The sequence below is a fragment of the Rhinoraja longicauda genome, chromosome 9 (genome assembly GCF_053455715.1).
Source record: "Rhinoraja longicauda isolate Sanriku21f chromosome 9, sRhiLon1.1, whole genome shotgun sequence".
Lineage (NCBI taxonomy): Eukaryota > Metazoa > Chordata > Chondrichthyes > Rajiformes > Arhynchobatidae > Rhinoraja > Rhinoraja longicauda.
In genome coordinates this window covers 40,548,843-40,572,980 of record NC_135961.1, presented here as the reverse complement: position 1 = coordinate 40,572,980, position 24,138 = coordinate 40,548,843, and the positions used below count along the sequence as shown (strand labels likewise).

At 47.1% G+C, this 24,138-nt stretch overlaps 1 protein-coding gene across 2 annotated transcripts; it reads right to left on the bottom strand.

Annotated features, from left to right (window-relative positions):
- Nucleotides 1-1,074: 1,074 nt before the first annotated feature.
- Nucleotides 1,075-17,163, bottom strand: tmem178a (transmembrane protein 178a). Of its 2 annotated transcripts, none has more exons than XM_078405264.1 (4): nucleotides 16,663-17,163; nucleotides 8,613-8,726; nucleotides 7,717-7,854; nucleotides 1,075-6,740 (listed from the first exon to the last, which is right to left on the bottom strand). In XM_078405264.1, the coding sequence occupies exons 1-4, from the start codon at nucleotides 17,024-17,026 to the stop codon at nucleotides 6,499-6,501; spliced, it is 858 nt and encodes a 285-aa protein (XP_078261390.1). In that variant the 5' UTR covers nucleotides 17,027-17,163; the 3' UTR covers nucleotides 1,075-6,498. The 2 variants fall into 2 exon arrangements, with proteins under 2 accessions (XP_078261390.1, XP_078261391.1); XM_078405265.1 differs by having other exon boundaries at nucleotides 7,721-7,854.
- Between the last annotated feature and the right edge of the window lie 6,975 nt (nucleotides 17,164-24,138).

The following is a 24,138-nucleotide window of genomic DNA, read 5'->3' as shown; positions in this document are numbered from 1 at the left end:
TAGAATTCACAAATATTTTACCCGGCACCCTTGCTAATCATGTGCTCCCCTGGGATGATCTCCCTTCCCTTGTTTGGGGGGCGTCTCCACCACACCCTGCCACCCGTCCAGCAGCGGAAGGACCCTAGACTGTGTCCCCCCCACAGATTCTTGGTGTTGGCTGCACTGGCCTTCAGTGCGTCCCTCAGCACGTACCCCTGCAGTCTGCAGTGGGCCAGTCGGCAACATACCTTGACAGACATCTTTGTCCTGAAGCTTACAAAGCTCCCTGGCACGGTTTATCCCAAACTGCTCTGTAACAGAGGACTCTCTGATTTATGGACTGTTCCAGGGACACATTCAGAGATGGATTTCAAATGCTGCTGGAAGGTCATCAACTCGGTGAAAGACTCTCTTTGGTCTGCCCGAACCTGGTTGATCTCCCAGCAGAGCGAGATGTCTTATGTTCACCCTTTACAGCTAAATGACATAATTACTACAGCAGTATAAGAAAATAACTGCAGATGCTGTTACAAATCGAAGGTATTTATTCACAAAATGCTGGAGTAACTCAGCAGGTCAGGTCAGCTGCTATATTACTGTAGCAGGGTGACTAAAACTGAACACGATAACTGAACACAAATCTTTGCTTATCAAAGTTACTTTTTGACCAGCAGTTCATTGCGACAGTCAAAACTTTCTTTTCAGTATGGAAATGTCCAACACTAGAGGGCCTAGCTTTAAGATGAGAGGAGGAAAGTTTAAAGGAGATGTGTCGGGCATGATTTTTTTTACACAGAGAGTGGTGGGGCCTGGAACACATTGCTTGAGGCAGATATGATAGTGGTGTTTAAGAGGCCTTTAGATAGGCACTTGGAAGTGCAGGGAATGGAGGGATAAAGATCATATGCAGAGGAGATGTTTAACTTGGCATTGTGTTCGGCATGGACATTGTGGGCCAATGGTCTGTTCCTGTGCTGTAGTGTTCCAGGGTTTATGTTCATTCATGAGGAGGAGTTTTTGCCATGAGGTTTGCGACTGATATAGAATTCAAAATAATCCAGAGTATTTTTTTATGTATAATTTTTATTGGAAGAAAGGATTTTGGTACCAGTTATCTTTATTTCACTTTCAAAAGAAGTCTTATTCTGAACAACAAACGACCATTACAAAGGTTGTATCACACGCCAGTTTAATCAACATCAAATAATGGATACTTTGCACAGCAATACATGATCCCAAATTGTATCTAAACATTAACAATCGGACTATCTAAAAACCATTTATCTTATTGAGAACATCCTAACCTGCAACATTAATTAATTCTGGGTCAACTTGAGTGATTGGATGGCATGTACGTTTTATCCTCAAAGTGGGTTGCCACCGGTTCTGTTTGTTCGCTATCAACCAGGGGTTGGTGAGGACAGGACATTGAGATGACCTTGACATGAGCAGGGTTGTTGTGGCTTTGGTCAACTGACCGGGAGTTGAGAACTCTCACTGAGCAGAGCCCTGAAATCACGTGCAGTCCCGCCTGGGTCCGAGCGACTGCTTTACCTTCGTGAGGTGAACCAGGGGAGTGTATCACCCTCCAGGCCAGTTGTCCCAGGCAGGCGGGGATCAGTGGCGCAGTGATAGAGCCGCTGCCTCACGGCGCCTGAAACCCCGGTTCTATCCTGACCTCGGGTGCTGTCTGTGTGTGTGGAGTTTGCATGTTCTCCCCATGACCATGTGGCTTTCCTCCGGGTGCTTTGGTTTCCAGAGGTGTGCGGGCAGGTGGATTAATTAGGCTGTTGTAAATTGCCCTGCAAGTGTGAAGATGAGTGGGATAGGATAGGGGGATGAATGCATGGGATGGATGAAAAAATGGCATTAGTGCTGGACTAGTGGAGGCCGATAGGATGGTGGTGTTTAGATTTTTTTTTAGATTTAGAGATACTGCGCGGAAACAGGCCCTTCGGCCCACCGATCCCCGCACATTAACACTATCCCACACACATGAGGGACAATTTTTAAAAACATTTGCCCAGCCAATTAACCGACATGCCTGTACGTCTTTGGAAAACCCACGCAGGTCACAGGGAGAACGTACAAACTCCGTACAGACGGCGTCCGTAGTCAGGATCGAACCTGAGTCTCCGGCGCCGCATTCGCTGTAAGGCAGCAACCCTACCGCTGCGCCACTGTGCCGCCCTGGATGCTTAAGAGGCTTTTAGACAGGCACATGAAGATGTAGGGAATGGACGGATATGGATTATGTGCAGGCCGATAAGAGTCAATCTTGGCACAGATGTGGGCTGAAGGGCCTGTTCCTGAGCTGTACCATTCTATTAGTTTAACCTAACATCATGTTTGGCATGGACATTGTGAGCCAAAGGGCCTGTTCCTGCGCTATACTGTTCCATGTACCAGTGTAAATGGATGGTTGATGGTAAGGTGGTGGGATTAGCTCGAGGTCTATTATTGTCATGTGTACTGAGGTACAATGGAAAACTTTGTTTTACATGCTGTCCAAACAGATGAGATACACCACATCATGCATTGGGTAAATGATTAATGGTCGGTGTGGACTCGTTTGGACTGAAGGACCTGTTTCCATGATGTATCTCCCCATGACTGCATGTCACCTCTTGGTTCTTGGCCTGCGTTGCTGAGTGCTTTAGCGAGGGCAGCGCTTTTGATGCCACTGTGTATGATCCTTGAGCAGCTGACCTCCTTGGTTGCCGTGGCAACTGCAATCAGTATCCTTCAGCCAAAGCTACTCTTAAAAGTGCTGGAGTAACTCAGTGGGTCAGGCAGCATCTCTGGAGAACATGAATAGGTGACGTTTCGGGTCAGGACACTTCTTCAGATGATCCAAGTTCTGCACAGATGCTGCTGAGTTACTTCAGCACTTTGTGTCTTTTTATGCATTAAGCAGCATCTCCAGTTCTTTGTTTCACCACTTCCTGAAAGGCAGGTTTTTGTTTCTTGGATCTTCCTGTGGAACCAAGAATGTTCCTGCCACTTTTACGTTAATTTTCCCACTCCCAGCTCTACCCATTTAGAGTCATACTGCATGAAACAGGCCCTTCAGCCAAACTTGCTCACACTGACAAACATGCCCGATCTGTACTAGTCCCACCTACCTGCGTTTGGCCCATCTCCCTCTAAACCTATGCTATCCATGTACCTGTCTAAATGTTTTTTTTTAAACTTGTGATAGTACCTGCTTCAACTCCCTCCTCTGGCAGCACGTTCCATACATCCACCACCGTTTGTGTAAACAAGTTACGCCTCAGGTTCCTATTAAGTTTTTCTCCCCGCCCCTTAAACCTACAGTATGTCCTCTGGTTCTCGATTCCCCTACTCTGGGCAAGAGACTCTGTGCGTTTACCCGATCTATTCCTCTCATAATTGTATACACTTCTATAAGATCACCTCTCATGCTACTGTGCTCCAAGGAATAAAGTCCTAGTCTGCTCAACCTCTCCTTACTGCTCAGATCCTCGAGTCCTGGGAACATCCTTGTAAATCTTCTCTGAACCCTTTCCAATTTTATAACATCTTTTTTATAACATGCTGCTCAAAACTGAACACAGTACTCTTAATGTGGCCTCGCCAACATTTTATATAACTGCAACAAGACTTCTATACTCAATACTCTGACTAATGAAGGCCAATGTGCCAAAAGCTTCTACCGTTTCCCAGTTCCTACCATCTATGTTCTTCCAGTGGCTCCAACCTCAGTTTACCCTGAATAGTCAGATGAACCAGCAGACAAAGTTTATGTGTTCTACCTACCATCTCATTGGCATCAACTGCACCAACATATTCGGAGCACCAAGCTCCGAACACCTCACAAAATAATACATTTAGCCTGTGCTTTTCTTCTTGTCGTCAAAAGGAGCCAGGATGCATATCAATGAAAAATTAAACAACATTTATCAACAGTTTACCCAATGCTGGGGCACTTCAACCTGTAATATAACAACTGAACACTAAGTCCAAACAAATACACGTTCTAACTCATTCACTTACATTATATATTAGCTAAGCATGATTAATAAACAGACGAGTCACATTACAGGTGATGGTACATCGTACCGGCGTGTACCATCACAGAAAAAAGCACCGCATTTAGAAGCAAAGAACACAAAGAATTGACACATTATTCCCACACATTTTCCTTCACGTTACTTGACACGAGGCAAATGATATGCTATTATTTTTGTACACAGTGTCCAAAAAGACAGCATACTGCTATCAATTAATTAAAGTTGTACTTTATTCAATCATATTATTTAATAAAAGAAACATACGGTTCTACCAGAGATGGCATTTCGAATGTAAAAGTGCAAGTTGACCTCTGGCATGGCAATTTAATTATCAACGCGTTGATATTTTGATGGAACGATGATTAAAATTTTGAAGTAGATTTAAAGAAAGCCTGAGGTTGGTTTCAATTGAGTGGAACAAATATATTATTGGGATCTAAAATAAGCAGTGGTTTTTGTATTGCTTTTAGAATTGTGACTTTTAAAAGACATTTGGACAGATCAATGGATAGGAAATGTTTAGATGGTTATAGGCCAAATGCAGGCAAATGGGATTAGCCCACTATGCCATCTTGGTCGGCATGGATCAGGTGGGCCAAAGGGCCAGTTTCTGTGCTGTGCAGCTTACTGACTGTTTAATTAGAATTATACAGCATGGAAACAGGCTTCAGCCCAACTCATCCATGCTGATCAAGGTGCCCCATCTATGATATTCCCATTTGCCCACATTTGGCCCATATCCCTCTAAGCCTTTCCTGTCCATGTATCTGTCCGTGTCTTTTAAATGCTGTTGTAGTACTTGTCTCAACTCTTTTGACAGCTCATTCCATACATCTTATTCCATAAATGTTATTGTACCTGCTTTAACTACCTCCTCTGTGTAGCTCATTCCATATACCCACCAGCCTCTGTTTGAAAAGCTTGTCCCTCAGGTTCCTATTAAAACTTGCCCCTTTAAATCTCTGTCCTCTGGTCCTATATTTCCCTACTCTGGGTAAAAGACTGCATTCACCCTATTCCCTTCATGATCTTATACACCTCCATAAGATCACCCCTCAGCCTCCTGCACGCTAAGGAATAAGTTCTAGTCTGCTCAACCTCTCTCTATAGATCAAACCGTTGAGTCCATGCAACATCCTCATAAACCTTCTCTGCGCCCTTTCCAGCTTATTTGCATCCTTCCGAAAGCAGTGAATAAAATCAAACACAATACTCCAAAATCTTCCAGTAAACTTAATTTCCTCTCTACATTTGCATTACTCTGCATTTTACTGTTTTGTTGATGAAATATTCACCATGGGACACGGAGAAAGTATCTAAAATTTTAAATACAATTGTTAGCATGTCCTGCTGTAACAGTTCTGTTTTGAATCTGTAATTAACAGTAGATCCGCAGAGAGAGGAATAGAATTAACATTTCGGAACAGTTGCCCCATCAGAAACTTCACTTTGTCTCCTGCTCTTGTCTGTGTGTGTGTGTGTGTGTGTATTTCCAACACTTTTTAAATATCTGCAAAAAGACACAAAGTGCTGGAGTAATTCATCGGGTTACTCCAGCACTTTGTACCTTTTTTTATAAGCCAGTATCTGCAGTTCCTTGTTTCTACTTTTTATTTATATTTTAAAATTCCAGCATGTGCAGATTTTTACTGTTGTGCCAGAATGCTGGAGGTACAAAGGATCGAAAAAACAATAATCAAAGTGCTGGAGTAACTCATCACTTGCTGTTTTTCTTGGAAAACCTGCATCTGCAGTCGTTTGTGTTGTCAAAATAAAATATTATTTGTTTCTTGTAGATTAGATTTTGTGGTGACACAAGGAACTGCAGATGTTGGAATCTGGAGGAAAACCAAAAATGCCGGAGGAACTCAACGGGTCAGGCAGCGTCTGGAGGGAATGAACAGACAACATTTCTTCAGACTGGTGCTTTATATCGAGTTATGGAAAATAGAGCTCGTAGCTACTTAAATCCTTTTCACATTTTACAACTTCACATTGCAGTTCTTGCAACAAATCCACCCATGCTCTCATCTCACTGATATCATCGGGAAGAAGGTACAGGAGCCTGAAAACCATGACCTCCAGCTTCAGGAACAGATTCTTCCCAGCAACCATCAGGTTCTTGATCACCACACTACACTAACCTCAACTATGAACTACAAACCGTATTGGTTGCACTAAAGACTTTTTACAATAACATTGGAGTTTTTAATTTATTTAATATTTTGTTTCTTATGTTATCATTAAGTACTGTGTTTACAGATCTGTTGTGCTGCTGCAAGTAAGAATTGATTTGATTATCAGCACACAGACTCTTGAATTAGTGTTTTAAAGACAGGGCAGAGACCTATCATAAGTAATAATCGGTGGTAAAACCTACAGAGAATCACAAGAGCATGATTGTACGTCCCACCTCCAAAGTGAGACCAGACTGGAGGAGCGTTGGTTGTGCTGAGAGTAACGTCAGTGTGTCAGCATGCTCTCAGACCGAGGAATCTCTGATGGACTTCTGATGCATTGTCTTGTTTCTGTCGAGGAAGGGGAAGGCTGTGCACAGGCAGCCTGCTGTCATCACCAACCCCAGACTGCCCCAGGCACAGAAAATCGACCAGCTGTAGCCATGGTCCACGTCACGGGGGAGCCCGTAGATAAACCGCGGCTGGCGCGACAGGTCGTAGGAAATGCTGGCGGCAAAGGTGCACAGAGAGATGGTGCAGAAGATTCCTGGAGAGAAAGAGACCAGGGAGAACATCTTACCAATCGTGCCCACCACCGACTGCTCTCACTGAGAGGTTTTTAGTTTACAAATGGACACAAAGTGCTGGAGTAACTCAGTGGGTCAAGCAGCATCTCTGAAGAACATGGATTGGTGACGTTTCAGGTCGGGATCCTTCTTCAGACCGAGTAGAAAGGAGATGAGGAGGAATTTCTTTAGCCAGTGGGTGGTGAATCTGTGCACGGCGGTGGAGGCCAAGTCATTGGGTATTTTTTAAAGATTAATAGATTGTAAGGGTATCAAATATTAGGGGAAGGGAGGAGAATGGGGTTGGGATGGAAAGATAAATATGCCATGAATGATGGAGACTTGATGGGCCAAATTGCCTAATTCTGCTCCTATGACTTAGGAAACGTCACCTATACATTTTACTTCACAGATGGTGCCTGACTCGCTGATTCCTCCAACACTTTGTGTTTTGCTCAAGATTCCAGTATCTGCAGTTGCAAGAAAAGAATTTGCGTTTACTTGGAAGGGCCCAAAAATCTTTACAGCCAATACAGTTCTTTTAAGTTATGTTTCCTGTTTTTACCTCGGGTTCCTAGCATCTGCAGTATTGTATCTCTCTTTCTGTTTTTACCTCAGGTTTCCAGCATCTGCAATCTCTTGTACCTTTATCTCCTGTTTTCACCTCAGGTTTGCAGCATCAGCAGTCTCTTGTACTTCCATCTCCTGTTTTTACATGAGGTTTCCAGCACCTGCAGGATTTTACACTTGGGCTGCATTTTGGACGTATGTCACCAAGGTAGAGCAAGTTCCCATATAAATGCAGGTTCTTGCTTCCCCTTCCCTCTGCTTGGCGGTGAAGCCAAGCACTGGAACGCTCCCTGCTTCCCAGCCCACCAACGGAATTCCCCGGGATCGCGCGCGCGGAAATCATTGTGGACGCACGGAGGGCAGAATGAAAGTGCGGGAAAAATTGACCTGCCATTAGGAAGAGGAGACCGGCCACATGCTGAGTGAGATGTTCCTCCCAGACGAAGCTCATGGCAGCCACGATGCAGCCACAGAACAGGACGGCAACAGCCATTCCCAGGAACCCCGCCGTGATCCGCCTCAGATCTGTCCCGGCACCCAGGGAAGGAAGAGACCTCGTTAGAACCATCCAGAAACAAACCCTGAATGTGTCGCTTAACCCAGACTGAACAGAATTCATCGGATAAAAAAACATCGACACTTCAAGCAGCCAACATAATCACAGACTTGTCCCACACCTGTCATTCCTTCTTCTCCCTGTTACCATCAAACAGAAGGTACAGAGGTTTGAATGTTTGGAACTGGTGCACCACAATGCCTAGAACTATATTCTGCAGTCAGATGAGGTTAACCCCCCCCCCCCATCCACTTCCAACCATATCCCCCTCCAGATTTACATTTCACTCCTCTTCTTCTCTCCTTATCTGACACCCTTTCGTCTCCTTTTCGCCTCCAGCAGTTGTCACTTACTCCACCCATCTGCCAATCACCCCCTCACCTGTATCCACCCATCACTTGCCAGGCTTTGTCCCGCCCCTACCTCTCTTTTCTAGCTTTCTCCATCAGTCTGACAAAGGGTCCCAACGCGAAACACCCCCTGTTCATTACCTCCACAGATGCTGCCTGATCCGCTGAGTTCCTCCTGCACTTTCTGTTTTGAATCAGTCAGAAGTCCATGTGGGCGGGGTGGGGAGTGGGGAGTGGGGTTAGGGGGCTTAAAGCATTTCTGGGGAAAGGGAGGATGGTGGGGGAGGAGGGTTGGCAGGTGAGGAGGGTAGGTGTGGAGGCAGGATGTTTGGGGGAATGGGCTAATCGGGCAGGGTTTGAAGCAGCTCCATACTTACGCAGTAGATGCCACTCGTCCTGCTGGATGGTCTTGGTCAGGTTGAAGGGAATGTTTCTCAGGCCTATAGGCTGTGAGTAGTGATATTTGACAGCTGTGCATCTCTGCGCAATTCCTGAGGAGGGGAGGATGAGAATCAGCCACATCAGGCAATGAGTCACAGAGTTATACAGCACAGAAACAGACCCTTCGGCCCAACCCCTCCGTGCCAGCCACGATGCCCCATCTAGGCTAGTCCCACCTGCCCACATCCTTCTAAACCTTTGATAAAATATAGAACGTGGAACAGTACAGCAGAGGATCAGGCCATTCAGCCCACAATGTCTGTGTTGAACCTGATGCCAAGACAAACTATTATCTGCCTGCCCATATTCCATATTCCCTGCACATATTCCATATTCCTCACATATCCACATGCCTATCAAAAATTCTCTTAATTGCCACTATTGTGTCTGCCTCCACCACCACCCCTGGCAGCACATTCTGGGCATCCATCATCCACGGCAGCACATTCTGGGCACCCACCACCCCAGGCAGCACATTCTGAGCACCACCACCCCAGTGTAAAGAAACTTGCCCCACGCGTCTCCTTTAAACTTTGCCTCTCTCACCTTAAACCTACTGTATGCCTTCTAGTATTTGATTTTTCCATCCTGGGAAAAAAGGTTCTGACTGTCTACCTTACCTGTGTTTCTGCCTGTATGTTTCCTATCCATGTATCTGTCCAAATGTTTTTTTTAATGTTGTTATTATACCTGCCTCACCTACCTCCTCCGGCAGCTCGTTCCATATACCCACCACCATCTGCGTGAAAAGTCACCCCTCAGGTTCCTATTAAATCTTGCCATTCTCACCATAAACCTATGCTCTCTGGTTCTTGATTCCCCTACTCTGGGTAAAAGACTGCATTCACCCTAGCTATTCCCATCATAATTTTAAACACCTCAATAGGATCATCCTTCAGCCTCTTTCACTCCAAGGAATAAAGTCCTAGCCTGCCCAACCTCTCCCTGTAGCACAGGCCCTTGAGCCCTGGCAACATCCTCATAAATCTTCTCTGCATCTTTTCCTGCTTCATGACAGAATGGTGGATTAAACATGACAGACTCAGAGGTTGTATAAACACCGTAAACATCATTTCCAGGTACTGATCATCAACAGAAACATAATTGCATGTTGACTGTTTTATGATAAAACTGATGAAATCCCCAGTAAGACAAAATGCAATGTGTTAGCTTTGGAATAATGTCATAGTTGACAAAAATGTAGTGCATGAATAACACAGATCAATAGTCAAGAGTGTTTAATTGTCATGTGTACTGGCAATGGAACAATGACATTCTGACTTGCTGCAGCTATACAGGCCCGTCATTGCAAAAACACACAAAAATATATAATAATCAATAATATAGTAAATTAATCATTGTAATACTGTATGAGGTAACCATAATAGTGCAAAATCGAAGTCCATAGTGCAACCAAAATATCAAAGGATTTAACTAAAATATCAACAGATGAGTGGGGCAAAGTTTATGGAAGATGTGCAGGACAAGCTTTGTTTTACACAGAAGGTGGTGGGTGCCTGCAACACGCTGCCTGCCAGGGGTTGTGGTGGAGGTAAATTCTCAGGTGCATTTTAATTGTTTTAACTAAATGCTGAGATTTTAAATAAAGGCCGTGCCTGTTTAGTTCTCTCTTTGTCTGCTTGGCTTCTGCTTTTTCACAAAAGGAGGATCCTGATCTGCTGAATTACTCCTGCACTTTGTGTCCTTTTGTGTAGTAACAGCATCTGTAGTTCTGAAGAAGGGTCTCAACCCGAAACGTCATCTATACCTTTTCTCCAGAGATGCTGTCTGACCCGCTGAGTTACTCCAGCTTTTTGTGCCTAGGTGAAGTTCTTTGTTTCCAGCTTGTGGCTTCTGGTAATCTGTTATTTTCTGAACTAAAGATCAATAGAAAGGGAGAGAGAATCCAAATGTTGAGAGACAGGAACTGCGACTATGATCTGTTCAGCTAATGGAATCATCTGCGCCAGTGGAAGAGAGGAGAACGAGGCTCTCTTTCACTCTCTCAGCAAACGTGTGAGCAGCTGAATACAAGCGTGTGAAATCCCCTTCCATTCCTCCCCTGGTTCAGGGCTCTCCCACAACGTCTCACAGCCCAGAGCAGCATCTGTAGCAGTACTCCTCCACTCCCCCCCCCCCCTCCCGCAACACTGTCCCTGGGTCCCCTCGACAACCACAAGAGCTCTGCCACTACCATAATTATTGATTTGTTGTGTTATTTATTATTTTATCTTCATTGTTTTACCGAGTTTACAAGCCTGTTAAGCTGCAGCTATCTAGGATTTCGTTGTTCTTTTAGTTTTTAGTTATAGAGATACAGTGTGGAAACACACCCTTCAGCCCACTGAGTCCGTGCCCACCAGCGATCACTCCACACACTACTTCTATCCTACATGCCAGGGACAATTTACAGAGGCTGATTAACCTACAAACCTGCACATCCTGGGAATGTGGGAGGAAACCGAGCACCCAGAGGAAACCCACACAGTCGCAGGGAGAATGTGCAAACTTCACACAGACAGCATCCATAGTCAGGATCAAACCCGGGTCTCTGACGTTGTAAGGCAGCAACTTTACCGCTGAGGCAGTGTACCAACCTTGTTCTGATGCTGGTACATATGACAATTTAAACGCTCTTGACTCTTACAATAACATAATCTTTGAATTTAATTGAACACGTTGACATGAATTTTCTGAGGCAAATTGGTCAGAGACTGTCGACTTCAGAGTCATAGAATCACGCAGCACAGAAACAGGCCCTTCGGCCCAATTCGACCATGCTGACCAAGATGCCCTAGCCATCTACACTAGTCCCACCAGCCCGCATTTGGCACATATCTCTCTAAGCCTTTCCTATCCCTGTACCTGTCCAAGTGTCTATTAAATGTTGTTATTGTTTAGTTTAGTTTATTGTTGTCATGTCTACCGAAGTACAGTGAAAGCTTTTTGTTACATGCTATCCGGTCAAAGAAAAGACTATACATGACTATAATCAAGCTGTCCTCAGTGTACAGATAAAGGATACAATATTTGGTGCAAGTGTACCTGCCTCAACTACCTCCTCTGGCAGCTCATTCCATAGACTGTACCTACCACCCTTGTGAAAAAGTTGCCCCTCAAGTTCCTATTAAATCTTTCTCCTCTCACCTTAAACCAATGTTGTCTGGTTCTTAATTCCCGAACTCTGGGTAAAAGACTCTGCATTTACTTTATCTATAAAAAAGGACACAAATTTTTGGAGTAACTCAGCAGATCAGGCTGCATCACAGGGGAGCATGAATTGGAGACGTTTTGGGTCGAGACCCTTCTTCAGCCCAAAGGGTCACCTGCCCAATGTTCTTCAGAGATGCTACCTGACCTGCTGATTTACTTCAGCACTTTGTGTCCTTTTGAGTATTAAGCAGTATCTACTGTTCTTTGTTTCTACATTTTTACTCCATCTATTCCTGTTTAACACCTCCTCTGGCAGCTCATTCCATATACCTACCACCCCTGTGAAAAAGTTGCCCCTCAGGTTCCTATTAAATCTTTTGGAGTCGATTATTAAAGATGTAATAGCTGCGCATTTGAAAAGCAGTGACGGGATCAGTCAAAGTCAGCATGGATTTGACTAATCTTCTGGAATTTTTTGAGAATGTAACAAGTAGAATGGATAAGGGAGAGCCAGTGGATGTGGTGTATCTGGACTTTCAAAAAGCCTTTGACAAGGTCCCACACAGAGATTAGTGAGCAAAATTAGAGCACATGGTATTGGGGCTAGGGTATTGACATGGATAGACAACTGGTTGGCAGACAGGAAGTAAAGAGTAGGAATTAATGGGTCCTTTTCAGAATAGCAGGCAGTGACTAGTGGGGTGTCGCAAGGCTCGGTGCTGGGACCACAGCTATTTACAATATACATTAATGACTTAGATGAAGGGATTAAAAGTAACAAGCAAATTTGTTTACAATATAGATTAACGATTTAGACAAAGGAATTAAATGTAACATCTCTAAGTTTGCAGATGACACAAAGCTGGGTGGCACTGTGAGCTGCGAGGAGGATGCTATGAGGCTGCAGGGTGACTTGGATAGGTTGGGTGAATGGGCAGATGCAGTATAATGTGGATAAATGTGAGGTTATCCACTTTGGTGGCAAGAACAGGAAGATTGATTATTATCTGAATGGTGTCAGATTAGAAGGGGAGGTGCAACGAGACCCGAGTGTGCTTGTACATCAGTCACTGAAAGTAAGCATGCAGGTACAGAAGAAAGCTAATGGCATGTTGGCCTTCATTGCAAGAGGATTTGAGTTTAGGAGCAAGGAGGGCCGATTGCAGTTGTACACAGCCCTGGTGAGACTGCACCTGGAGTATTGTATGCAATTTTGGTCTCCTAATTTGAGGAAGGACATTATTGCTATTGAGGGAGTGCTATTAGGTTCACCAGGTAATTCCCGGGATGGCAGGACTGACATATGATGAAAGAATGGGTCGACTGGGCTTGTATTCGCTGGAATTTAGAAGGATGAGAAGGAATCTTATAGAAATAGATAAACTTCTTAGAGGATTGGACAGGGTGGATGCAGGAAAAATGTTCCCGATGTTAGGGGAGTCCAGAACTAGGGGTCACAGTTTAAGAATAAGGTGTAGGCCATTTAGGATTGAGATGAGAAAAAACTTTTTCACCCAGAGGGTTGTGAATCTGTGGAATTCTCTGCCACAGTGGAGGCCAATTTACTGGATGTTTTCAAGGGAGAGTTAGATTTAGCTCTTAGGGCTAAAGGAATCAAGGGATATGGGGGAAAAAGCCGGAACGGGGTTTTGGATAATTTTGGATGATCAGCCATGATCATGTTGAATGGCGATGCTGGCTTGAAGGGCCAAATGGCCTACTCCTGCACCTATTTTCTATGTTTAAATCCTGATCTCTAGCACTGTCTGTGTGGAGTTTGCATGCTCTCCCCGTGACCGCATGGGTTTCCTCCGGGTACTCCAGTTTTCTCCCACATCCCAGAGACGTGTGAGTTTGTAGGTTAATTGGCCTTCTGTAAATTGCCCCAAGGCGTGGAGGGAGTGGATTAGAAAGTGGGATAACATGGAACAAGTGTGACTGTGTGATCAGTGGTCGGAGTGGACTCAGTGGGCCAAAGGGCCTGTTTCCCCACTGTATCTCTAACTGTACACAAGATGCTGCCGGACCCGTTGAGAACCTCCAGCACTATGTGTTTTGATAAACATCTGCAGTACCTGTTCTACCTGCAGGTGGCGCCTCGATGGATATTTTACTTGGTGTTAAATGTATCACCAAGAAGTATTTTAAATTAAGTATAATTTTATCATTGTACGATGTGGCCACAAGGCTTTCCGAAATATGAATTGCAAACTTTATTTTCAATCATGTTCACTTATCTGCAGTTGAACTATGCAACAAACTAAATCATGATATTTCACATTCACATCTAAGGTTTGAAAGGTTTTAGTCTTTCTTGCTCAAGCCCGCATGCAGTCTCACGTAGCAAGCTTTGATCTGCATTTGGAGTTGTGCAGCTGAACATAATCTTAATACAGCCAAACACAAAGTGCTGGAAGAATTCAACGGGTCAGGCAGCATCTGTGTAAGGGATGGATAATACGACAGATAAGAGAGGTCTTGAATCATATTTGACAAGGACACTGCGGGCCTATTTCTCTGCTGTACTGTGCTATGTTCTATGAGGTGCAATGATGCAGTGGTAGAGCCGCAGCCTCACAGAGCCAGAGCCCAGATTCGAACCCGACTACGTGCTGTCTGCATGGAGTTTGTGCGTTCTCCCTGTGACTGCATGAGTTCTCTCCAGGTGTTCTGGTTTCCTCCTACACTCCAAAGACGTGTGAGTTTGTAGGTTAATTGGCTTCTGTAAATTGTCCCTCGTGTGTAGGATAGTGCTAGTGTACGGGGGTGATCGCTGGTCTGCACGGACACAGTGGGCCGAAGAGCCTGTTTCCGCGCTGTAACGCTAAATGTCTAAATGTGTAGCAAAAAAAACCTGGAGATGCTGGTTTAAATCGAAGGTAGACACAAAATGCTGAAGTAACAGCTGGTCAGGCAGCATCTCTGGAGAGAAGGAATGGGTGAGATGTATGTACGTGGGTGCCTACAATGAGCTGCCAGGGGTGGTGGTGGAGGCCGATACTTTGAGCAATGTTTAAGAGTCCTTTAGATAGTCTAGGCTTAGGTTTAGTATTGTCATGTGTACCGAGATACAGTGAAAAGCTTGGTTTTGCTTGCTATCCAAACTGATTCGATAATACTGTACTATACATAAATAAATCAGTTCAAACTCAAGTCCAATAGGTAGAGCAAAGCGGAAGATACAGAGTGCAGAATACAGTTCTGAGCATTGTAGCACATCAGTTCCAGAGACAAAGTCCAATGCCACAAGGATATGCATGGAGGGGTATGGATCACGCACAGAATCTAATGTTCTAGCATTATCATATAATTACAGAGAAAAAGTGCACGGGGAGCAAGGAGATAGGTTGGAAGATCGGAACTGTACCTGAGCTTATGGGAGGACTGCTCATATGCACACACGAGTATATGCGTGTGTGTGCATATGTGTTTGAGTGTGTGTGTGCCATGTGTACTTGTCCCAATGTAAGCTGTTACATGCAGCCTGCCATCCTCATATCTCTTTACATTTGGGGAATGCCTGGGTTCTGGGCTCTCAAATGTCACCATGACTCACTCCTCAGTCCTGCAGAGTTAGTTACTGGCCTGCCTTCCCGAGCGTCTGTCTCTGCCTCCTACCAGTGGCCTGCCTGCCTGATGCAGCAACTGTCGCTGTGATTTTCACAACTTCCTGGCAACATGTTTAACACTTCAGTCACGCGTGTGGACTTTTTATAAATATCCAGCAAATGCCACAAAAATGTTGTTGAATTCAAGTCATTTCAACGCAATAAGAATAGATAGAACACCATTGAAGCACAACAGGAGCGTCACGATGGCGCAGAGTGGTAGAGCCGCTGCCTCACAGCACCAGAGGCCCGGGTTCGATCCTGACCTCGGGTGCTGTCTATGTGGAGTTTGCATGTTCTCCCTGTGACTGCGTGGGTTTCATCCGGGTGCTCCGATTTCCTCCCACAACCCAAGCATCCCTGGAGAACCTGAATAAAAGAAGGGTCTCCGTTAAACATTCCTCCTCTCACATTATAGCTGTGCTCTCCAGTGTTGGACGTTTCTCCCCGGGGAAAAGACTATCTACCTTATCTTTACCTCTCATAGTTTTATATAGTTCTATCAAGTCTCTCCTAAACCTCTGACGTCCCAGAGAAAACAATCCAAGTCGGTCCAATCCCTGTCGCTGAAACCCTCTGATCCAGGCATCCTTCTGGTAAACCTCCCCTGCACTCTCTCCAATGCCTCCACATCTTCCCTGTAGTGGGGCGACTAGAACTGCACACAATACGCCAAATGCAGCCTAACCAAGGTCCCACAGAGCTACATGATGACTTCCTGACTCTGATATAGCAATGAAGGTAATCATACCATACGACTTGTTAACCACCCTATTTACTTGTGCTGCCACCTTTTTATGAGCGATGAACTTGAACTTTAATGTCCCTCCTGCACATCAATGCTGTTGAGTGTGTACTCTCTCCTTACATTCGACCTCCTAGAGTGCACCACCTCACACTTGTTCGGGTTAGACCATCTGCCCATTTCTGCAGCTGATCTATAAACCGCTGTGTCTTCTCCCGTCAGAGGCTGGACATTGTGGGCCATAGTGCACTGGGGAACCGTGCCTGTTCCTGTTCTATGATGTTGGCCCCACATCACACCCTCACCTCTGGAGACCAGGTGGCTGAACACAAAGGCACATTTGGGTGCACCACACCTCATCTAACCCCCGAGACCAGTGGTTGGCCCAATGGCACCCTTAGGTGCCCTAGACCCCACCCAACCCTCAAGACCAGTGGTTAACCATGTAGCACCCAGGGGTGCCCCACAGCCCACCCTTACCTCGGGAGACCAGGTGGTCGATGTCGGGGTCCACTCCCAGGTAGTAACATCTCCTCCAGAGCCCGGTGTGGGTGGCGAACAGCGGGCGCTCACAGTCCGACTCCAGGAGGCCGGGGCGGGGGCGGGGGCGGGGGCCGGGGCCGGGGCCGGAGCGCCAGCTGTCGGGTGGGGCGGGGACGGGGACCGGGGCGGCGGTACCCGGGGGCTCGGGTTCCCGCAGCGGCATCAGGCGTCCGCCGCAGCCCTGCCGGTGCCGCCGGGTGTCGGTGCTGTACCAGTGGTCGGTGCCCAGCGCCGTGACCAGGAGCAGCAACGCACTGAGTCCCAGCACCAGGCTGGCCCCGCCACTGCCCCGCCACCCCATCACAGCACTGGGATACCGGGCACCGGACACTGGGACACCGGGCACTGGACACTGGGGGACCGGGCACTGGACACTGGGGGACCGGGCACTGGACACTAGGGAACCCGGTCACTGGCACTGGGGAACCGGGCACTGGACACTGGGGAACCGGGCACTGGGGAACCGGGCACTGGCACTGGGGAACCGGGCACTGGACACTGGGGGACCGGGCACTGGACACTGGGGAACCGGGCACTGGACACTGGGGAACCGGGCACTGGCACTGGGGAACCGGGCACTGGACACTGGGCACTGGGGAACCGGGCACTGGCACTGGGCACTGGGCACTGGGGAACCGGGCACTGGACACTGGGGAACCGGGCACTGGACACTGGGGAACCGGGCACTGGCACTGGGCACTGGGGAACCGGGCACTGGGGAACCGGGCACTGGACACTGGGCACTGGGGAACCGGGCACTGGACACTGGGGAACCGGGCACTGGCACTGGGCACTGGGGAACCGGGCACTGGGGAACCGGGCACTGGACACTGGGCACTGGGGAACCGGGCACTGGACACTGGGCACTGGGGAACCGGGCACTGGACACTGGGGAACCGGGCACTGGCACTGGGCACTGGGGAACCGGGCACTGGGGAACCGGGCACTGGACACTGGGCACTGGGGAACCGGGCACTGGACACTGGGCACTGGGGAACCGGGCACTGGACACTGGGGAACCGGGCACTGGGCACTGGGGAACCGGGCACGGGACACTGGGGAACCGGGCACTGGCACTGGACACTGGGGAACCGGTCACTGGACACTGGGGAACCGGTCACTGGCACTGGACACCGGTCACTTGGGAACCGGGGCACTGGGGAGGGCACAATGGAAGCAGGGGATGGGAGGCGGGAGGCGGGCACAGGACAACGGATACTGGGCTCCCTGAGGCGGGTAACGGGCTCCGGGATCTCTTCACTGGGCACCGGCCTAAAGGGTCTCTTCACCGGGCACCGGCTCCATGCACCGCCCGCTCCACCTCCCGGGCGCTGGTGCGGGGAGAGGTTCGCTGGGAGCGGCTCCTCGCTCGGTCTGTCCGTCTGTGGCTGCTGCTCCCGCCGTTGTATCCGATCTCTCTCTCTCTCTCTCTCTCTCTCTCTCTCTCTCTCTCTCTCTCCCTTCCTCCTCGCCCTCCCCCTCCCCCTCTCTACCTACCCCCCTCTCTCTCCATCCGGCCCCCCTCTCTCTCCTTTCCCGTCTCACTCAATCCCCTCCTATCTCTGCCTCTCTTCTTCCCCCTCTCTGTCAGTCTATCTCTCCCCCTCTCTCCCTCCTCTCTGTCAGTCTATCTCTCCCCCTCTCTCCCTCCTCTCAGTCTCTCCGCCCCCTCTCTGTCAGTCTATCTCTCCCTCCCCTCAGTCTCCCCGTCTCCCTCTCTGTCAGTCTATCTCTCCCCCTCTCTCCCACCCCTCAGTCTCTCCGCCCCCTTCTCTGTCAGTCTATCTCCCCCCCTCTCTCCCACCCCTTGGTCTATCCGCCCCCATCTCTGTCAGTCTATCTCTCCCTCCCCTCAGTCTCTCCGCCCCCTCTCTGTCAGTCTATCTCTCCCCCTCTCTCCCTCCTCTCAGTCTCTCCGCCCCCTCTCTGTCAGTCTATCTCCCCCTCTCTCCCACCCCTCAGTCTCCCCGTCTCCCTCTCTGTCAGTCTATCTCTCCCCCTCTCTCCCTCCTCTCAGTCTCTCCGCCCCCTCTCTGTCAGTCTATCTCTCCCCCTCTCTCCCTCCTCTCAGTCTCTCTGCCCCCTCTCTGTCAGTCTATCTCTCCCCCTCTCTCCCTCCTCTCAGTCTCTCCGCCCCCTCTCTGTCAGTCTATCTCCCCCCCTCTCTTTCCCTCCACCCCTTTCTCTTTCTCTTTGTCCCTCCCTTTGTCCAACCCCTCTCCCTCTTTCCTCCCCCCCTCTTCTCATCCATACATCTCTCTGGCCATCATCCTCCTTTCTTCACTCTCCTGTGTTGTTCCTTTTTCCCTACCTGCCCCTCTCACTGTTCCTCCCTTATTGCCACGCGCACTACAGTTAGAAAGTTTCCCCTCAGGTTCTCCTCTCACCTTAAACCAATGTCCTCCGGTTCTTGATTCCCCTACTTTGGGTAAAAGACTGTGCATTCACCTCATACAGGTATATTCCCTTCATGATTTTATACACCTCTACAAGATCTCTCAGCCTCCTGCACTCCAAGGTATAAAGTCATAGCTATTAATACAAGGTCATTGATTTGTGATGTCAACTCTCCACCCTGACCTTTCTGTAGTCAGAGGGTGGTGAATCTGTGGAGTTCATTGCCACAGACGGCTGTGAAGGTCAAGTCAATAGACAATAGACAATAGGTGCAGGAGTAGGCCATATGGCCCTTCGAGCCAGCACCACCATTCAATGTGATCATGGCTGATCATTCTCAATCAGTACCCCGTTCCTGCCTTCTCCCCATACCCCCTGACTCCGCTATCCTTAAGAACTCTATCTAGCTCTCTCTTGAATGCATTCAGAGAATTGGCCTCCACTGCCTTCTGAGGCAGAGAATTCCACAGATTTACAACTCTCTGACTGAAAAGGTTTTTCCTCATCTCCGTTCTAAATGGCCTACCCCTTATTCTTAAACTGTGGCCCCTGGTTCTGGACTCCCCCAACATTAGGAACACGTTTCCTGCCTCTAACGTGTCCAACCCCTTAATAATCTTATATGTTTCGATAAGATCCCCCCTCATCCTAAATTCCAGTGTATACAAGCCTAGTCGCTCCAGTCTTTCAACATATGACAGTCCCGCCATTCCGGGGATTAACCTAGTAAACCTATGCTGCACGCCCTCAATAGCAAGGATATCCTTCCTCAAATTTGGAGACCAAAACTGCACACAGTACTCCAGGTGCGGTCTCACTAGGGCCCTGTACAACTGTCATTGGGTATTTTTAAAGCAGAGATTGATAGGTTCTTGATTACTTAGGGTGTCAAGGGGAGAAGGTAGGAAAATGGGGTTGAAAGGGAAAAATAGATCATCCATGATTGAATGGCAGAGCAGGTTCGATGGGCTGAATGGCCTAATTTTTAGCTTAAGTCTTATGGTCTTGTGATCTGCGGGGTTTTGTTTAATTTAGAGATACAGCGGAGAAACAGACCCTTCGGCACACCAAGTCCACGCCGACCAGTGGGCACCCATACACTAATTCTATCCTACACACTAGGGACACTTTACAGGTCAAATAACCTACAAATCACACTTCTTTGGGATGTTGGAGCAAAACCAGAACACCCGAAGCAAACCCATGCGGTCACTGAGAGAACGTGTAAACTCCTTATAGGCAGCACCCGTAGTCAGGATCAAACCTGGGTCTCTGGCGCTGCGAGGCAGCAATTCTATCACTGCGCTACTTTGCCGCCACAATACCTCTGCTTCTGTTACAGATTTCCAGCATCTGTCCTGGTTTTCTTTCTTTTTACTGTATTTGGGGGTGGGTTACAATTCAAAAGGAGTTGCGGCATTACCTGAGAGTGGCAAGGAAATAAATATTAGCCCTGGGCAATTTTCAAATCCCAATGCACATTCAGGTCCTGACATCGTCGCTATGACAACCAGGGGAAAAAAGCAAGGAAAAAACACCATAAGGAAACAGCCGATTACACTACTATAAATACACCAACACACCCACTTCCTCTCTGTCCGTCTCAATCGGCGTTTCACTGCAGCTCAATTACATTTACAAAATGCTTGTCAAGGATTTCATTTAAAAAAATAATATAACATGTTACCTAGCATGTGCAAGTGAAATTACAAAAGGGTGCAGTTATTTAATATTAGATTGAAATCCCATAAAATTAAGACATTTCATGGTCTTTCTTTTCGTAGGCTAAATGGCAAGTTGAAAAGGAGGCACAAGGAACTGCAGATGCTCGAATCTTGAGCAAAATACAAAGTGCTGGAGAAACTTAAGGCGGCACAGTGGCGCAGCAGTAGATTTGCTGCCTCCCAGACTGAAAAGATGGAAAGGTCCTGACAGCTTTGACAAACCCTCCCCTCGGACTGAAGAAGGGCCCTGACCTGAAACAACACCTTTCCATGTTGTCCAGAGATGCTGCCTGACCCACTGAGTTATTCCAGCACTTTTTTAAAAATCTGATCTGTTTGGATAGCGCACAAAACAAAGGTTTTCACTGTACCTCGGTGCACTTGACAATTATAATCTTCAACCTAAACGTAGCATGTGCCTTGGGTTCAGATTGGGTCTAAACGTCATTCAGGGAGGAGAGGACATTTCCTCACATCAGGCTCTGATATCCATGATTTGAGATTGAATCCCACAGCATTCTGTTTTAGAGCCAAGAGTGGGAAGAATGAAGCAGAATAATGCTTATATCGCAAAGCAATGGGAAGCGATAAAACACAATGAAAAAGCAACAGAGCCGTGCATTGACTTGTTATTATCAAGGTATTATTAAAGGGAGCACATTTACTGAATCTATCATAATATTATACTTTCAACCGTCTAGGGGGTACACGTTGGAACTCTCTCCACAAATCTCCACAAAGTCTTTGGGTATTTTTAAAGTGGAGATTGATAGGTTCCTGATTAGTAAGGGTAGCAAGGCAGGAAAATGGGACTGAGAGGGAAAGACAAATCAGCTACGATTGAATGGCGGAGTGGACGATGCGCAAAAAAAGGCCTAATTCTGGATAATATCGGGAAGAAGGTACAGGAGCCTGAAAACTGTGAACTCCAGATTCAAGAACAGCTTCTTTCCAGCAACCATCACTAACATCAGCAATTATGATCTTCTATGGACTGTGTTTTTGGTTGCACTACATACTTTGGATTTGCTCTATTAATATCTGGTTAGACGATATTATTGATTATTAATTTATCGTGTTATCGGTTATTGTATATTTATGTAATTGCGTTTATGAGCGTGTTAAGCTGCCGCAAGTAAGAATTTCATTGTTCCATTGTCAGTACATATGACAACTAACCTAAATGTCTCAAAGACGTGTGGGTTTGTAGGTTAAATGGCCTCTGTAAATTACCCTTATTGTGTACAGGGAATTTGAAAGCAGGATAACAGAACTAGTATGAATGGGCGATCGATGGTTGGTGTGGACTTGGTGGGTTGAAAGAAAAAAACTGCAGATGCTGGTTAAAATCTAAGGTAAACACAAAATGCTGGAGTAACTCAGCGGGTCAGGCAGCATCTCGGGAGAGAAGGAATGGGTGACGTTTCGGGTCGAGACCCTTCTTCAGAATGATGGGTTGAAGGGTCTGTTTCCATGCTGTGTCTCTAAACCAAACACTCTTGAATAGACACAAGGAACTACAGATGCTGATTTACAAAAAATGACACAAAGTGCTGGAGCAACTCAATGGGTCAGGCAGCATCTTAGTTGAGTTTAGTTTAGAGATACAATGTGGAAACAGGCCCTTCGGCCCACCAAGTCCACGCCGACGAACGATCCCTGCACACTAACACTATCCTACACACACTAGGGACTATTTACAAATTTACCAATGCCAATTAATCTACAAACCTGTATGTCTTTGGAGTGTCTTTGGAATGCCAATTAATCTACAAACCTGTATGTCTCAGAGCACGTGGAGAAAATCCACGTAGGACATGGGAATAACATACAAACTTCGTACAGACAGCACCCGCAATCAGGTTCAACCCAGGTCTCTGGCGCTGTAATGCAGCAACTCTACTGCTGCACCACCATGCCACCCCATCTCTGGAGAACATGGCGGACTGGTGCTCGGATAACAACCTGTCCCTAAATACCACCAAGACCAAGGAGCTGATCATCAACTTCCGTAGGTCACATAACGGGGAATATGCCCCGATCTCTATCAACGGGGACAGTGTGGAGAGAGTGTCCAGCTTCAAGTTTCTGGGCACTCACATTTCGGAGGACCTAACATGGTCCAATAACACTGCTGCGCTGGTCAAGAAGGCACAACAAAGACTGTTCTACTTAAGAACACTGAAAAAGTCTGGTCTACCCCAACAGCTGCTGACGACCTTCTACCGCTGCACCATAGAGAGCATCCTAACGCATGGCATCCCTGTGTGGTACCTCAGCTGCACGGAGGCAGAAAGGAAAGATCTACAGCGGGTAGTCCATAGAGCTCAGAGGGCCATCGGAACACAGCTACCAGACTTGGAGGGCATCTACAACACACGATGCCTCAGAAAAGCCACCAGCATCCACAAAGACTCTTCACACCCCTGCAACAGTCTGTTCGAACTCCTTCCATCGGGCAGACGATACAAGGCCTTCTACGCCCGCACCTCCAGACTCAGGAACAGCTTCATCCCCAGGGCCATAGCTGCTATGAACCGGTCCTGCTGAGCCGGATGGCCACAACGCATCGATCAACTTGCACTTTACCCTGTCTAAAAAACTGTTACAATTGTTTCGTTTCGTTGGGTTGCTGTTAATTACTTAAATTATTGCATCGTATGGGAGGCGCATTCCCAATCTCATTGTACCCCTGGGTACAATGACAATAAAGATATATTGTATTGTTGTATTGTATTGTAGGTGACGTTTTGGGAAGGGAGTCTGAAGAAGGATCCCGATCTGAAACGTCACCTATCCATGTTCCCCAGAGATGCTGCCTGTCCCACTGAGTTACTCCAGCACTTTGTGCGTGAACACCCTCGACTCTCTCCATCCACCACCTATCCCTCACAAGATTTTTGTCAACAATTACATTTTTCTTTGAGTGTTGCTGAATTTCCAATCCAAGAAGGCCTTGTGTTTGTGATTAATTAGCTCAAGTAGCTAATTTTTCTGGCTGTCAAAACCTCCAGATGGCCTCTGCAAGTGTCTCTGGAATCTTTGGTTCTCTAAATCCAAGCTGTTGTGTTGTAAGAACAAATGTATTGTATGTGGATGAATTAGCAGACAATATAGAAGGAAGTATGTCAGAAGAAGGTGATGGAATCAGCAGGTGATGGAATACAGAGATACAAGGTGAAGGAGCCCACACACTGCAACGTGTTTGAACGGTTACTGAGGTTAGTGTTGATACCAGCTGGCTTTTTGAGGCAGCGCCTCCTGTAGATCCCTTCGATGGCAGGGAGGTCAG

Excerpts from the sequence above, each read along its gene's own strand:
- tmem178a (XM_078405264.1), bottom strand. The coding sequence starts at position 17,026 with ATGGGGTGGCGGGGCAGTGGCGGGGCCAGCCTGGTGCTGGGACTCAGT. Across the intron at positions 8,727-16,662 it reads CGACCACCTGGTCTCCCGAG|GAATTGCGCAGAGATGCACA; the intron begins GTAAGGGTGGGC and ends TCCCCTCCTCAG. Across the intron at positions 6,741-7,716 it reads TCTCCTCTTCCTAATGGCAG|GAATCTTCTGCACCATCTCT; the intron begins GTCAATTTTTCC and ends CTTTCTCTCCAG.